Source organism: Penaeus japonicus, unplaced genomic scaffold (assembly GCF_977035675.1).
Source record: "Penaeus japonicus unplaced genomic scaffold, GWHDUDI00000001_assembly GWHDUDI00000031, whole genome shotgun sequence".
Taxonomy (NCBI): domain Eukaryota; kingdom Metazoa; phylum Arthropoda; class Malacostraca; order Decapoda; family Penaeidae; genus Penaeus; species Penaeus japonicus.
The window spans coordinates 27667096-27684595 of record NW_028234433.1 but is presented as its reverse complement, the minus strand read 5'-3'; the positions used below and the strand labels follow the sequence as shown (position 1 = coordinate 27684595).

Below are 17500 nucleotides of genomic sequence, written 5' to 3'. Positions count from 1 at the left end.
GTATCACATCAAAACATATTCCAGAAGTGGGAAAAAAGGGTGCAGATAGTGCATCAAGAGCATTGGGCCTTGTTTGATGACAAGTCTGAATAAGTTGCAAACAAAACAATATTTTTTTTTTTCAAACCTGAATTTATTTTTGGACTAGCCTTGCATATTTTCAATTCACTGGACTTAGGTACCTAATATGTTTATCCTTTAAGTGATGTGCAAAGAATATAAATGCATAATACACACCAATTTTTCTTGCAGCTAGTAAAAGGGTTACAATCTATAATCAAGTTATTCTTTCCTTATGAATTTCCTGTTTGAATCTAGGAACAAGAGCAAGTCAGTAATTACTGATTCAATAATAATGAACATGTGCAATAATGCGTACCTCCCTTTCTTAATTCTTACCAAATTATTGTAGCATTGGTTTTCATTACATTTACCTTCACCAAATCTGATGCTCCCATTATATCTGGTATACGTATAAAGGTATTCATTCTTGATGAATAAAGGATATGAGTATAGGTTTATTGTTTTTGAAAAACAAAGAATAAAAAAAATATATACACAAAAAAGTTAAAAGGCCAAGTGTTTCACTAGTTGATCCTTTTATTTTCTGTAGATAGATATAGATGTTTGGGGTATAATAAATAGAGCATAAATAAACAAATATCCAAGTATAATTGACTGCTACATATTCCCTTAACAGTTTGGTACAATACATTGTAAGTACAGTACTACAATTGGTACTATTTTTTTCTCTTCCTCGCATTTGGTTGACAGGGAACACCTGTTTAACAAAAATCCAAGGTTTAATTTCCTTATAAAAAAAATATGTAAAAAGAAAGAATACTAAAATATTTATAAAATTCTCCGTCAACCAAATGCTTCCAATGTCAAGACTTCTGATGAGGGCATGTCGTATACAATGTACAGCATGATGCATTGTAAAATGGAGTTGAGGGGGAGGAGGTGTGTGCCTATTAATGAGATCTTAACAGAAAAACCTATTCTAGTACCAGCTGGCTTGTTCCTGACACCACAGTACTTGAATCCTATATCAATAACAATTAACCTTGGAAGTCAGCTGCTTCTGCTGCAGCTCACTCAGATACTTAAAATCTGTTCCTGACAGAGAAAAAATACTTTGCAGGGGCAACATACAGGCAAAAGCATACAAAATTAATAGATCTAAAATACCCACTTGGTGAAGAAATGTGACTATGGTATGAATGGCATGACTGACCTAACCACAATGACTCACATGGAAGAACACCAAATATTGCTATCATCAGCAGGAGGGTTCTATGTCATGTAAGATGCTAGCATCTGGAGATACCCAAGAGGACAACCAAATACTTTTTACATCCTGCACATAATATATAAAAAGGTTTACAATCCTATTTTCCCTTGCCCACTTCAAATAATATTCCTAAATAATGCACAACACAGCTGTAGCTGCTGAACATGAACTTGGTTAATTGTAATTAAAAGTACCTAAATAAATAAAATAAATATCGCTTGCAAAAGAAAAAATACACAGAATTGGACTTTAAGCCCTCCTGTTGATGACTGCTTTGTGAAACCACTTGTACTATCTACACTGTGCCCATCGGCACCGGAAACACTGTCCTGAACTCTGTGGCCTTACATGAAGCTGAACAAATATACAAACTGACTGAATAGTCACATACTTTGAAGAAAATATTAAGGTTGAAAGTAAAGACTACATCTTCTGTAAAATACTGTCATATTTATCTCAATGAAATACATTTTAACCTCATGCAAAACTGCAGAATTTTGGCCATAAAAGTGTGTTCAGGTCATTCGAGATCACGTTGTACAATACTTTGGAAAATGCCCTGTAAAGTGATTAGGAGTACCTGCTGCCCATGTCCTCTTACCTATCTTATTTTGTTTTTTTCTTTTTTTAATTCTTTTTTACTGCTAATGCCTACCTAATAAATGATCCTCAGTTTCATCAAATTAATTTTAATTCTACATGCAAATTTTCTAGAAGAAACTAGTACTGAAAAGCTATACCCCTATAATGCTATTGGTGTAAATCTAAATTATGAAGGTTATCTTACAGACATAAATTTTACAACGTACATTCTTCCACAACACATCAAATCTACCAATATAAATCAGGGAACAGCTTCATGTTCATACAATAAATATAGTATGACTGAAAGAAAATCATATGTACATCAATTTTTAGCCTTCAACTGAGCTACGTGAAGCTGTAAATCATATGACCTTGTTCAGTTAATAAGTATATCAATTGGTTGATCAGGACACTACCATGGTGCAACATGATCATAGGGCTAAATAAATCTAAAGGATAGAATATGAATCATATGGTTCAAGACTGTAATCTTGAAAGGCAACATACAGTAATTTGTGCACACTTAAATACACAAAATGCAAATTATCTGGTGCCAAAATCTATGAAAAATCTACAGTTTTCCACTATATTGATAACTACAGAATCTCTGCATTTCCTAAAATGTTTCTTGGCTTTACAGCAGGTACACTACTTATATCCCCATTAATTGCCACCAAGATTCCTTCACTAAGGAGTACACCTGAAAATATCACTTGACAAATTGAAGGACAACAGCCATCCTCTTTGCAGTTCTGCTTACATCTGCCAACTGGTCAACCGCAAATCAAATTTCAACACTGCAGTATTATACATAAGCTCACTTTAATGACTCAAGAAGTGACTTCAAGCACAATATCTTGGGGGAAGAGTACAGCAATCTCTTTAGTGCCTAAGGTCACATTACAAAATATATACCAATGTCACTAGGTATAAACTCCTGCAGCGTGAGGATCGCTGGCCTGAACTACGTTAATTCATATACAATTAACTCGATTAGTAAAGACATTGCTCTGCTCTACGCCTGTGTATGATCGCTTGTGACGTCTCCTAGAAATCCTTTGGTTGACCATGTTCAACATTTAACACTGATCACTGATATGAATATATTGTCAATGCAGTGCATTTCACATTACCAAAGGATCAGTATAAGGAACAGCTTAGAAGCTCATAAGCAGTTGCAGAATGCACTAATTCAACATTTCCTGTTAAACATGATGAATCTGTGCAAACCCATACAAAAACTCTGCATCTGCATACAGCACTTAGCTTAAACTTCCTTGCTTTGAAGACCAACTACTGTCTTCCTCTACTACTATCTCTTACTGAGAAATGAACATTTGTCCTCATAATTTCACACTTCTATTATTTTTCATCCTTGCTGTCTTTACTATCTTCATCCGTAAAGTTCTCTTCGTAAGACTCTGTACTATCCTCTTCCAAGACAGCTGAAAGCCTCTCAACCAAGTTATTTGGAATGAGGGTCCCTGAAAAAAATAAAACATAGAACACTAAATATCTCCCAAAATTCAGAGAAATCTATTCCCTTGACAAGATTTCATAAATCTTAGACATTCTACACTACATATCACACCAAGAAATTTCCATACTAATGCAATGTGTTAGATTCTCACAAAACCCAAAAACTTACCAACAAGCTTAGTGCCCTCATGTGTTTTCAGACGTACAACCTGCATCTTAGTAGAAGAGTGACTGTGTGGTGCTGAGGCTAGAACATCTTCCACTTTTGCCCAGACATTTAGTACCAATCCGCACAGTATGTGGTAGGTGCGTCGACGCAAGCCTATCTCACATTCCAGCCCGCTGTTCACACGCCGACAATTACCTTGCCTGATGGAAAATGAGAAATGGGTATTTTAACATTGGCCATTATATTTTTAGCCTTTTTACAACCATAAGACAAGAGTGCACCCCTTATTAGTAATACACCAGCAGTATATGTACCTAAACAAAAGAATTACAGCTGAACCTCTGCTAATACCTAGGCTAGGTTACTTAATCCATTCGCGCCGGATGACATGCTGACACATTTCGTGGTTTTTGCGTCAGACGCCAGTGATGAGATATTTGGCCAAGGCCGGCGCTCAGGGGTAAACGAGCGGACAGCCCAGGCTCGCGGCTAGTGCGCCCGAGGCGTTAGGCCTATGCGTTCGAAAACCCCTGCATTGTGACCATTCAAAGCCGGAATCGCCCCGGCGTGAAATTTGTTAAAAGGTTTATCAAACTGAAAAAACACCCACTGAAACTAGTTCTCTGTCCTCTTTGCACTTTTTTGACATTCACCATTACCAGTGGCGAGTATTTGCCTAGTGCTGCTCCCGCCATGAAGATAACAAGCTTTTCACCCACCTGATTCTATGGAATGCTGAGAAGTGTCTGATAATGGGGAAATTTTTGGGGGTAAATTGAGTGCTTTCATCCTTGGATATATATGAAGACACTCCTCTATGAATTCTAAAGCCCAAATCTAATTCATTCACTGGCAAAAAAGGCAATAACCATAACTGTGTCACAACTTGTACCACCTATTTTCAGTTGTGCTACCTCCATGTATTAGTCCCAAACACTTCAATAATGATTCATAATGACATTACCAATGAAACAACCTCATTGGCTCATCGGAAGTTTTTATTCACTCTCACTCCTTCTTCTGATTGTACTGAATGTTTGTTTTAGTATGTGAGTCCTGCGTACTTCCCACCCCAAAATATGTCAAATTTAACCCCATTTTTCACCATACAATTGGATTCTATATTCTATCCCCATCACCATCAAACAATGTGTTAAATGAAACAGGCCTCTATCTGTCTTGTCAAACATGATAGTAAAGCAAGCACGAGGCACTAACCAGTAGGCATGTGAACAAGTGTGACTGGATGCCTTGAACTGCTCCTCCCAGTGTTCTTGTGCCTCGTCTGGTGTCACCTTCTTGTACTTCTTCTTCAGCTCTGAATATGCCTCCTGCTTCATTTGCATTCCTGTGTTGGGTCGGTAAAGTATGAACATTCTAGAATTCTTCTCACGCTTCTTATTGGTGGCTGAGGGCTCTAAGACAGCAAGCACGGCAGTCTTCTTGTTGTTTCGGACCTGAAAAATAAAGCCATGAGCTGAGTACTTTCACGGTTTATTATTACTCATTTCATTATGGACTTTGCTAAAATTGTTTTATTATGAACATGAATGTAAAGATTAATGCAATCATAATATTTTCTGATTCCTCATTGTTCTTAATCAATATTAATAACAAATATCATTATCTATCACCGCTATATACTTAACTTCACCTAAAAATCAATCTTATCTACCAGTACATTCATCGGACAGTCATCAGTCACAGAAGATAATTAACAATTTTCGGTATTATCGGCCTTAACAAAAACTGCCTTGTCAAAGTCACAGCCTTTGGAAAAGCTGTGAGGCTGAATCCTCAGCAAGATGAAAATCCTGGTTGGAAGACAAACCTGGTGTGAGAGATAGAACCCTTCCAAGTCCCCGCTCAATTCTGCCCACTTTTCCTGCACTTCCGACCAGGACATGCCACGCTCCACTAGCACTGTGTGGATTTCAGTCTTCGCTGTTCCTGTTGCGTGCTTTCCTATCCACGTTTTGGTTTTCGTTCTCTTGCAGCCCTCACCACCAACACCCAGATCTGGTAAAGAATAAGTCATAGTAATCATAATCAAACAATGTTTCTTCATTGAAAAACTTTGAACAAATTTACAAACTGAACACACCTTATGTATAACCAGACAAACTAACATGAATTTCCAATATCAAAGAATATAACACTTACCGAGAATACCCATATCATATTTGCCCGTCCGCTTGGCTTGGCTAATAATTGCAGCTAATGTGTCCGTGAAATATTTGAATAACCTATTTTGTAGTTCTACTGGCATACCCAATATCCTGAAAGAGAGAGTTGCTGTTTAGCATGCGGGGACCAAAGTAATATCTTTCCTCTTATCTTCCTTTAACCTGTAATTGAAAATCTTAATTTCCAAGAATCAATTTTACTTACTAATACACGAGGCTAAGATAGGCAACACACTGAAGCAAGACAAAGACGCCTTCCACGAACCTATTGAGGAATTTACTCAAGTTGTTATAGTCCTTATCCAGCTGATAAATGCTGTCTTCTCTCAGGATCATTCCCACTCCGACCAGGGCGTTCTGGATGTCTGCAAAGAAGTCTCCCTTGTAGTCCTCTGGAGGCGGGACAATAGGATGCTCGTAGCCCATCATGGTCTTCATGGCCGACTCTAACGCCATGCGCCCATACTTGTTGTCGATGTTGAAGGAGGAGAGATCGCGTGATTCCGTGGCTCTTCGATCCCCGTGTGTTAAGGCTCCCTGTGTGGCAGGAATAAGTGATTGGTATCAGCACAGCATCCAACATTCATTATCGGCCGTCTCCATAGTACTAGGCAATAAAATAAAGAATCTAGGCTATAAAACTTACCAAACTCTCTAATCTCTTTGCAACAATGGAGGCAAATCGGCGTTCTCCAGCCAGTTCGGATATTAAGAATATATATTCTGGAGCATTTACTTGGTTACTTCTGTGTGTGCGACCTGTAACCAAATTGAAAGGAAATATCAGGCAAACAATTATGACTGGCATTTTAATAGTATCAAACATATCCATCAATTTACTGCTTCTATGCATTCAAAGGTACAACAGCAAAAGCAGAAAATCTCATCAAGGCTTACCAAACTGTTGAATAGCTCTGTCTGCCGACCAAGGAAGTTCAAGCGTTATGTGAACTCTTCTTCTCTGGTTTTTCACTCTGCGATCACTCTGAAGTGAAATACCTGAGCTAGCGGCCTCTGAGATGATGGCTATATCTTTTTCGGAATTCATGAACCTCTCTTTTTCTGTGGATATAAAAAAAAAAGAATTAATCATATTGCTCTTTCTCACTGTGAATCAGCATGAAATAAAGTAGTTCCATTATTTGCTTCTCAACACCTTTACTTTTATTTCCTTAAACCCTAGGTGGATATGCTTAGATCTCAAGCAATCTTCCTCTCTACTTATCTCCTAATCTATTTTGCTTATTGACCAGGTACTGAATTCTGATCAGCGCCAGGAAATAAAGACCATTCCCAGGGAAATAATCTCAATGTCCTATTTCATGACTGACATCTACTTTCTCTGAGAACATAAATCAGATAATGTCAAGATGTCTGACCTCTTAACACATTAACAAACCCTTATTGACCGAGTCCATTCAAAATGGTGTAATTTCATCTGTCTCTTTTCCTTCAATGCTTGGATTATTGGCTTGGAGTCACTGTTAGTCCAGGGAGCCTTAGGTCACTCTTTTTGGTTTCTCATAGTCAAAGGGTTAAGATCATCAATTCTTTGATAATGTCCCAAAGCCTTACCAAAAGACACAGCCCATGACTCACCTTTGATATTTAGAATCTCCAGTGGAATATCAGCTTCAGATCTGGACTCATACATAACCTGCCCGTCGTCACTTTGTACTACACGTCCCTTGCGTCCCGTCATCTCCGCCACATTCTCTGGCCCCCCGAGCTCATCGATCAGCTGGTCTAACGTATTTGGGGGAAGTTTTCTGCCTAGGTTGGTTATGTTCTTCAGGAGGTCTGCCTTCATCTTCTGGGCTCTTTCCACGTGGTCTTTAGGGGGAGGTGGGAGTTTGGCTCCGTTCTCTGCCCGTCCCTTGCCGTTCTTCTGCTTGTGGTTCTTGCCTTTCCCTCTCTTCTTTGGGCGGCCCCAGCTGTCTGTAGCCAGAAATCAATAAATAAGCATCGTTTTCTCATAACAAGTAACAAAAAAAAATGTAATAAACTAACAGTAACTAAAAAGACAAACAGAGTACACAGCCACGATTCAACACAAACCTTCGTCGTCAAAGTCGCTAATGTCCGAGAAGTCTGACGACTGATCTGATGAGTAGGCATCGTCCTCCTCCTCCTCTCCACCACTCTCTCCTGATGGATAAGGATTATGTTTATAAAATGTACTTCAGAAGCAAAGTGTAATTACTTCTTCCAGCAGGAAATGCCATCAGATGAAGACATATCAAATAATCAAAAGCAAGTCCACATACTTTATCTCGAAATGCATTTTATCATCCATTTGGTCCTTTCATAGATATAATTATATTCAAAACAAATTTCTATTATGTTTTGGAATATGCAAGTAGACCTTAAGTACTAAAGTCAGCAATAATCATGCATCTTCACAATGCTCTAACTAGATAATACAGAAGTTTCTTGCACTGAAACCTGCAACTTCTACATTCCAAAAAATAAAAATAAATAAATAAATAAAATAAAATAAAATAAAAAAAACATGATGAAATAAAATCATTTGGTTTTACTAAAAATCTCCTTCAAAAATATATATTCACATCAGTCATTTAACACTGAAAAAAATTAAATCACATGAATATAAAAACAGACTTAAAAACTCTAAATACAGAGCATCTATTTAATCACTAATTTCTTTAACCCTTCCTGGACAAGCCACATCTCATGATATTCACCCTGGGTTGGGCATCAAGATGATGTGTGTTTATCTTTTTCTAGACTTCTGGTTTGATATGAGAGTCTTTATAAGACATATGAGGAAAGTAATACTAATCAGCATTTGGTATGAAAGGGATTGTAAAAAATGTAATACAAAATGTAATAGGAAAAATGTACTATGAAAGTGATGTCCATCGCAGAAGGGTTAAACACCCGACAATAAGAGGAAAAAAATATATATAACATTCCTTTCCTTTGCATTTGAGCCACTGAATCACTGGAAGCACAACACAAAGTCAAATTAAATAAATTGGCTAAGAGAGGGAAAATGATATTCTAAAAATCATGAGGTCGCTTGGAAGTAGGAGTGGAGAAAGGGGAGAGAGCAGTCTAACACGATATAGATGATTCAAAGAAATGGTTTTACAGCATCTGTAAGCAACTAAACATTTAAAATCAATCATATCTAGCCAAACAAAATAACAATTTGGGAGATCTTAAGGCTCTTGCAGTGAAAAGGTGATTTCATGCGGATATCAGCCAAAATCATTCATATTTCTTCCTTATGCTGATAAATGTCTGGTTTCAGTTGCCATGTATCTGATGTTATTTTCCCTTTCAAGTTCGTAATTTAAAATAATTTTTGTTTCATATCAAACAAATGAACAGGTATCAAGAGGAAGTCACTAAGAAAGAGAAGTTCTAGTTCTAGCACACCTACTGGCAAGTACGTCTTATCCACTAAGAAAATCAACTCGACCAGTACTGAATCCCAAACTAAATTCGAAGCAAGATCAAGCTTCTACTCTAATCATAGCAACTACCAACTGATCGACTGCACAACACGGAATGCACAAAGTTACCTATGGCCTGGGCTGCGTTTGAGAGAGAGGTCCATCATCAACATACAGTATCACCAAGACATCATCAAGTTCTTATAACTAAAGAGTTTCTCGAACTCCATCTTTCTACTAATCTAGGTCCATCTAGATAGCATACCTCCGACTGTATCAATGCTGTCATTGATCTTTCAGTGCCAATCCAATGTGGACATATCCCTTCTCGAATGGAAATAATGTAAATTTATTTGAACTCTTTGTTTCTTTCAAAGCAAATGAAGACAAAGACTATATTCCAACTGGCAGTGCAATTCCTCCCAAGCATGGAGACTAACCCTCACCTGACATCTCAAAGTCTGAGTCTTCCTCATTGTCAGAGTGGATGTCCTTGTACCTTCTTTTTGCTGCTCTCTGTGCCGCTTGTCGCACTGCAGGGAGAACAAATTACAAATTACATGAGAATTCATTGGAACATCAAATAATCACTATTCTTTAGATATGTTTTATTTTCTCAGTATATCCAAAGTAAAAATTATTTTGAAATCAATAAATATGCATCTAAACTTCATTCTACTTCCAGAACTATTTAAAATTAGTCAACTGACTCAGTCCATACAGTATGATTACACAAATGAAAATTTATAAAAAATATTCATACTTCATTCTCATTTAGCATGATAAAATCTAGAAATCTTATTAACAAGTATTATGAAATTTCTCCCTGCTCTGAGGACATCCCTGTGTCACATCTAGAAAAAACTCACCTGGTTTCCTTTTGGATGTTTTCCCTGTGACTTCATTAATAATGTCCTTGAATTCTTTACTGGTTTCTGAGATTCCGAGGATCTTGTTGATGCGATTGCGGTCGGGGGCTGGGAAATGCTTCTCCACTAAAGACTCGAGAACTCCTGTTGAGTGGAAGCGTAATGTTCAGTAAGCAATTTTTAAATATCAAATGGACAATTAATATATATGTAAATGAGAAAAAGAATTCCATTTTCCGATACTGAACAATGCAACAAGTTTACAAATCTACCTCTTGCAGTTGAGACGAAATCAGAGAGTTCCCCATCATCCTTTTCCAGCTGTTCTATAGTTCTTGCTTCACCAGTTGACTGTAAACCAATGACTACACATCTGTTTGTTTTGACAGCCTCACGAGCTAGTCGCACTGCATGGTCCACCTGGATTTGGTAAGAACACAAGTAAATACAAAGTAAACCTTACACAAAGTCTTAAACATAATTAAAATCATAATGGAATTTGTGTAAATTTGCTACTAAAATATGAAATATTTATTCCATGCAAAAGTGGGAAGCACTTAACCCATTACAGAAAGGTGTCGTAACATACGCGACACATAATTTGACGGTGGATGTCATGACATACACAGCGCTACTCGTCACAGCATTTTTGACATTGGGGGAGAGTTTATCATTGGGTTATTACTACAAGTAATGACTCTATTTAGTGACTGATCATGACCATTCCAATTATAATTATCATAATGGCTGTAATATTCAGCAAAATAAGTTTAGTCTAGAATCCCAACCATAGATGGCATCACTCTCTCCAACCACCAACAGAAATGAATGGCACCCATTCATGGTCTCTAGCAAACACTATCTTCAGAGAGAGATGACACACAGCAAGTTGCCAACATCCTGCTCTAATTTCCCTGCAATGTAGGATACGCAGGCAGAATGAGAAGAGGAAGATGACCCAGGCCAAGTCCCGCGTTTACAATGTGCCCCATACCAGTCTGGCTGCCTTTCCTGTGGCAATTGCAGACCTAAGCACAGTTTACTTCCTCTTCCCCATTTCTTCATGTAATATCAGCTGTGGATGGTTATTTCTTTCATATTTGTTTATGAAAGTACATAAATATGAAAATAATCAATTTTGCTCTTTGTCCTCCCATAAAACTGCAATACTTTTATTAAACCAAGTATAAGAAACATAATGAGCTGATATGGACCCTATACTACAATTTTATACTACTGTGACCTTGATAAAACCTGTCATATAGCCCATGTAAGTCTCACAACACAGTCCCCCCCCCCCCCCCAAAAAAAAAAAAAAATATGGCTCTATTCTTATAATGAGTGAATGGATGAGAGTGCAAAAAGGTCATGATACGTCACATGAAGTTTCCTCGTGTTGAAATAAAACCCATCTGGGTTGCGGAAGAGGTGGCACTAGTGCCCATCGTGGGGATAGGGCAAGTAAATCTATTTACGTCTGCAATGAGTTAATCAATCAACTCTGATATCAGGTTATCCTACTAAAAAACAAAAGAAACAAGTTTAAAAGAAGGTTAGAAAAAAGTAGACATACCTTTGCGGCAATACACAGATACTTGAAGAAACGTTGATGTGAAGACCAGAACTGACCCCACATGGACTTCTTCATTCCCTTTTCTGCATTTATCAGCTCTGACGCCTCCTGGAACTTCTGACGGGCATCTACCCACTGTGAGGGAGGGAAGTGATGGTTAATCCTTTGAGGGCCACACATGCTTCTCTAGGCTACCCATTATATTGCTCTAATTTTAAGACTTCCATAGACTCTGTCCCACTGTTGGCCGATGGAGACTTATTCCACATGTCAGTCAAAATAGGAATAAAAAAACTGGTTACTGGGATTTACAGCTTATCCACAAGGAAAACCTGACTTGTAATTAGTTAACTTAGCTAGGAAAAGGTATGTCTCTTCTACCAGGTAAGCACAGGCTTGTGCTACAGAATCCCACATGTCCATCAGTCATGTCAAACACTTGCTTAACAAAATACCAAAATAACTTACCAATTTGACAGAGTCATCATACACTTGCTTGATATCTTCTTCCAAAGGAACCTCTTCTATTCTGAAGGATACTCCATGGAAGCTAAGCTGCCGTGCAATGTACATGCCACGTAGTTTCATGTCCATGGCAACGATCTCCATAGCACCAACACCCCTATGATTCAAAATAAGAATAATGGTTTGAATCTTCACATTTTAAATGCCTTCCTTAATCAATGCTTTTGTAATCTCCTGAAAGTTCATCAATCTCTGTAGGTCTTAAAGTAATGAAATATACTCAATATGCATACGCAAACACCTACACCTATATCTCTTTCCTGAACACTGTAGGTGTCCTATATTTCAACAATGAACAAAGATATCCTCTAAAAGTTAGATAAATCAGTATTTACCTCTTTTCAACAGCACTGATGAAGTCTGTGAATTCTGGGAAGGGAGTGCCCTTGCCCCAGATTCCAACTCTGACCATGTATGCCATATTCTTTGGTTCGGATGCTCCAGTGGCAGATGCATATACCACACGTGCTTTGGGCAATCTGTTCTGGAGTTCTAAGACAGTCAAGCCTGTCTTGGTAGGCTTTCCTGAACCAACTGGGCAGAGGTTCTTGGCACGATGGCATTCATCAAACACAATCTGGTAAGGAGAAGCCATTACACATCAATCACACACTATATTTCTTAATTTGACTTTATATCTATACAAATACATAAATACTAATAAACCCTATTTGCAAGCCTGAAATGATGTCAAAATAGGGAAAGGTTATTGGAGGACATAAATTAATGGCTAATCTTATAGTTGAAGACTAACAAAGCGTGCAATATTTTAATGCCCACTCCCATCGTGAATGGGTTAAAGTGATTTCAAATACTTGCCACTATTTATACTAAGCAACCAAAACAACAGCAAAGATGACTGTAATGTCAAATACAGAACAGCACAGCATAGCATAGATGCAGTAGTTTTGAATCTTGATTTTCATTACTGATACCAGTGGCATATTCCTCTTTCAGTATGTAAATTTACTGATGTAGATAATATGACTCTTCTTGAGTACACACATATGTATGTATGTATGTATGTATGTATGTATGTATGTATGTGTGTGTGTGTGTGTGTGTGTGTGTGTGTGTGTGTGTGTGTGTGTGTGTGTGTGTGTGTGTGTGTGTGTGTGTGTGTGTGTGTGTGTGTGTGTGTGTGTGTGTGTGTGTGTGTGTGTGTGTGCGTGTGTGTGCGTGCGTGTGCGTGTGCGTGTGCGTGTGCGTGTGCGTGCGTGTGCGCGTGAGAAGGAAGGAAGGAAGGAAGGAAGGAAGGAAGGAAGGAGAGAGAGAGAGAGAGAGAGAGAGAGAGAGAGAGAGAGAGAGAGAGAGAGAGAGAGAGAGAGAGAGAGAGAGAGAGAGAGAGAGAGAGAGAGAGAGAGAGAGAGAGAGAGAGAGAGAGAGAGAGAGAGAGAGAGAGAGAGAGAGAGAGAGAGAGAGAGAGAGAGAGAGAGAGGGAGAGAGAGAGAGAGAGAGAGAGAGAGAGAGAGAGAGAGAGAGAGAGAGAGAGAGAGAGAGAGAGAGAGAGAGAGTGAGAGAGTGAGAGAGTGAGAGAGTGAGAGTGAGAGTGAGAGAGTGAGAGTGAGAGTGAGAGTGAGAGTGAGAGAGCGAGAGAGAGAGTGAGAGAGAGAGAGAGAGAGAGAGAGAGAGAGAGAGAGTGAGAGTGAGAGAGAGAGAGAGAGAGAGAGAGAGAGAGAGAGAGAGAGAGAGAGAGAGAGAGAGAGAGAGAGAGAGAGAGAGAGAGAGAGAGAGTGAGAGTGAGAGTGAGAGTGAGAGTGAGAGTGAGAGTGAGAGAGTGAGAGTGAGAGAGAGAGAGAGAGAGAGAGAGAGAGAGAGAGAGAGAGAGAGAGAGAGAGAGAGAGAGAGAGAGAGAGAGAGAGAGAGTGAGAGAGAGTGAGTGAGTGAGTGAGTGAGTGAGTGAGTGAGTGAGTGAAACACAAATAAACACACATGCAAATGTGCCTCTGAGTGTGAGTGCAGAAGCTCAGGCATGTGGGCTTGCTAGACAGAGGCAAGGTAATACTCACAACACCATCGAAGTCGTCACCACACCAGTTCAGAATCTGCTTTAAACGGCTTTTGTATTTCCCTTGGCCACTAGAGGACTCGCCAATCAGAGCTGAATAGGTGGCAAAGAGGACACCCTTCTTCACGTTGCCGTTGAGGTCAGAGTTGATTTTACCATATTTCATTTTGCTGAGGAAGTGGACCTGGATGTGGCCCGCACCAATGTCCTTCAAGTCCCGCTCGGCATCATACTTCAAGTCATTCGACACTGACACCCATATGGACTTCTTTCGCCCCTTAAGGTAGTTCTCGTAGATTATCCCTGCAATAGTACGGCCCTTACCCACACCAGCACCGTCACCTGTTGGAAAATAATATTCAGTTAATTACAAATTTTTTGAAAGAATCATTCAGTTAGAATTTTCCCTCATGCATTTACTATAAGTAAGAGCACATAACCTGATAACTCCCTATGGCATGATGTCCATGCCATGGAACAAGTGGTCCTGCCTCAATGTGGAATGTAAGTGGTGATGATTTAAATGGTCTTGCTGAAGGGCAGCCATATGTCCATCCCAAAGGAGAAGCAGCAAACAGATTGAACTTTCTTTGCTCTTAGTGTTTAAATATCAATAGCAGTTAATGATAATGATAATCATATATATGCCAAGGCGCATTGATTTCCCAGTCATAAACCCACACATGGGGGTCAGTACCTGGAGCAGGTCCATTCCTTCAGAATGACACCGGAGTGCCATTCACACAAGAGAAAAGAACATCTACATACTGCTTTGTCCATGATATGACAGAGAGAGTCTAGATTACGTGCTCAGTGTGTGAACCACCTCTTTGTCAGTATACATGCTTTGATCACTATCAAACTCTGAACTATTGCTAGTCTCGGTCTTTTTCTTCTTTTGCACATACTGTAAATAAAAAATCAGAAAAGATTTTTTTTTAATTAAGAAATCTGAAATTTCAATAAAAACCTACTTTCATCATCCCAAAAAAACACATTACTTCCTTTTCAGTGTTATCCTAATATGGAGTCTATATATAACAAACATCAGTCTATTATATCACTGACATAGCTTATCATATAAGTAAAACAGTAAAATCTTGCATAAAACAAAAAGGTTGCGAGAATTCCACAAAGAATGTCTGTAATGCTGCACACATGCCTTGTCAAACAGAAGAGACCGAAATTGAAAAAAACATCTGAGAGAGGGCCAGGTACCCGCGTGTGTTACCAGGAGGTCTGGCCACCACTCTGCTCAAACATCTGGAGTTATCAGGTTAAAAGAAAATCTTTCTTGACAAACACAAGTGTAATTTCATATCATGTGAACATTTTATAATTTCCAGTAACTTGTGGATGAAAATTCTTTAATCTATTCCAATCCAGAACCACAGTAATGCTTACTTAATAACATTCTTTGATATAAACACTTCAAATTTATATCCTAAGATCTTTCTCTCCTAATAAATTCTCCTTCAGAGGAAGAATAAGCAATATAAACTATTCATATGCCACTCATTCCCTCTTCAATAATTAGAAACACCTTCTGTCACTAAATGTAAAGCATGAGAAAGCCAGACAACACTCTTATAATCAATGCAACTTACCAATGAGAAAGCCGGAACGCGTCCCATCTGGCAGAAAGTGTTCGTGCTGCTGCGAGGCATATGTGATACTCTCTAACTGCAGGGCTGACAGCTTGCCTGTGTCAATGGTTGTATCAGGAATATCCATTTTGTACCATACATCAGGCGGTTCTACTGAAGACATTGATGCTGTTTCTACCACCTGGTCTGGATGCTTGATGCCAACCTTCACTGCAAAGGAAAATCAAGCCTGTTCATTTCTCACTGCAAATTACTAAATTCCATTTATTTAAACAAACATCAACAACCCTGGTTACCCAACACATTCTCTCCCTCTGACAATGAACAACAACACCACATACACTTGGAAGGCATGTAGTCTGAATAGGTCTCTGCAACACCCATGCCCTCGTCCTCCTCCACGTCATCTTCTGCTGCAGGCTGCGCAAGCATCAGAGGGTTGACCTGCATCCCCATCTGGCAGTTAGCAAGAAATGGGTACATCATTAATAAAACCTTACGTGCATATAGTGTTACATGTACTGACACACATTAAAATATTACACAAGTCAATACAGGAAGTCAAAAAGCAGAAGAAATACTGAGACCATGTCCCTTGAGTTAAGTAAAAATTATGAAATACTAAATATGTAAGACTGGTGAATTTCAAAGTGTCTTCATGATCTGTATCTATATGCAGTGGTAAAACAAAAAATATGAAGGAGAAAAACGCTGTAGTGAATAATGCATGCGCAATAAGTTATGATTTTCTTTTCTTTAATAAATATATCAAATAAACAGATGGGATTCAAGAAAACTGATCACAGTTCTTACTATAATAACTTTTTTCACAATCTTGCTGTAATTATATCCATTTCATCCAAAATTATGAGATATCCTGAAATGATTAAATATTCTCACAAGCTGCCACCAGTGCAGGGCAAAACATTAACTCAATAATACAGCCTAGAAATCAGAAGCCTATTTTCTAAGCATACAATCCTTTCTCTATTTCTTGATTCCACATCTTTTAAAACAATTACTCCCTCAATTCACAATCATTCAAAACAGAAGCAAAAGGTTATCACCTGCATCCACAATGAGTTACCCATGGATTTAATATATAGTTCCTCTCTATCTTCAACACTCAGGTTGAAGGGTGCCTCAATCAGTTGACGGATTTTATTGTCTGAGCGCTTGCAAAGTCCATACATCCTTTTCTGTATGTCCAGGTCAGTGAATGCCAAATCTAAACACAAAGGCCAATTGCAGAGTCCACACAATGTACTCCCTACACTCATCACATTGTGCATGGGACATTTCACTCTCTGGAAGAAATCCTCTCTTGTCTGCACCAGCTGGCTCAGACCACCTAAATACCTAAAAAAGGTAGCCATTCCCCTGGGTGTTCTCAGCCCTGCTTTGTTTCTCTTTTTGGAAGGTGGATACAGAGGCTCCTCTAATCTTCGTTTGCTATTTTCAAACATGCGAGGCTCCACTATTCTGCTTTGGTTACTTCTAACTGTGTTCTTAATATCATGAAGTGGACCTTCATACTTTCCGGTCAACTTTCCATTGCTCCCCATATCAACCACCTCAATGCCTGATTGGTTTGAAGGTAAACGTCTTTTGACTGACCAGCTTCTCCTCTCATTCAAAACTTGAATATCAGACGAAGAAATACCATTGGATGTTGAAAATACTTCAAGCACTTCAACATCATCTGTACCATTGGATTTTGCACTGAATTCTGACAGCCCCTCAGTGCCATAACCACTGGATACAGCATCAATTTCTTCTAAAA

The 17500-nt window shown here is 38.7% G+C and overlaps 1 protein-coding gene across 6 annotated transcripts in view; it reads right to left on the bottom strand.

Moving 5' to 3' along the window:
• Nucleotides 1-653: 653 nt before the first annotated feature.
• sno (Protein strawberry notch) overlaps nt 654-17500 on the bottom strand; it is a 55397-nt gene continuing 38550 nt past the window's right edge. For 4 of the 6 annotated variants that reach the window (XM_086556090.1, XM_086556087.1, XM_086556089.1 and 1 more), the window contains 19 exons: nt 16059-16173; nt 15718-15927; nt 14112-14452; nt 12438-12679; nt 12046-12199; nt 11578-11712; nt 10277-10424; nt 10005-10148; nt 9582-9668; nt 7772-7861; nt 7313-7651; nt 6611-6775; nt 6360-6472; nt 5979-6250; nt 5691-5806; nt 5359-5546; nt 4746-4984; nt 3528-3727; nt 654-3363 (listed from right to left, as the gene is read on the bottom strand). In XM_086556090.1, the coding sequence (XP_086412216.1) occupies nt 3242-3363; nt 3528-3727; nt 4746-4984; nt 5359-5546; nt 5691-5806; nt 5979-6250; nt 6360-6472; nt 6611-6775; nt 7313-7651; nt 7772-7861; nt 9582-9668; nt 10005-10148; nt 10277-10424; nt 11578-11712; nt 12046-12199; nt 12438-12679; nt 14112-14452; nt 15718-15927; nt 16059-16173 (3420 nt within the window). In that variant the 3' untranslated portion in view covers nt 654-3241. Of the gene's footprint in view, nt 3364-3527; nt 3728-4745; nt 4985-5358; nt 5547-5690; nt 5807-5978; nt 6251-6359; nt 6473-6610; nt 6776-7312; nt 7652-7771; nt 7862-9581; nt 9669-10004; nt 10149-10276; nt 10425-11577; nt 11713-12045; nt 12200-12437; nt 12680-14111; nt 14453-15717; nt 15928-16058; nt 16174-16784 lie in introns of all 6 variants that reach the window. The other 2 variants (XM_043012754.2, XM_086556086.1) reach the window with 1 other exon arrangement.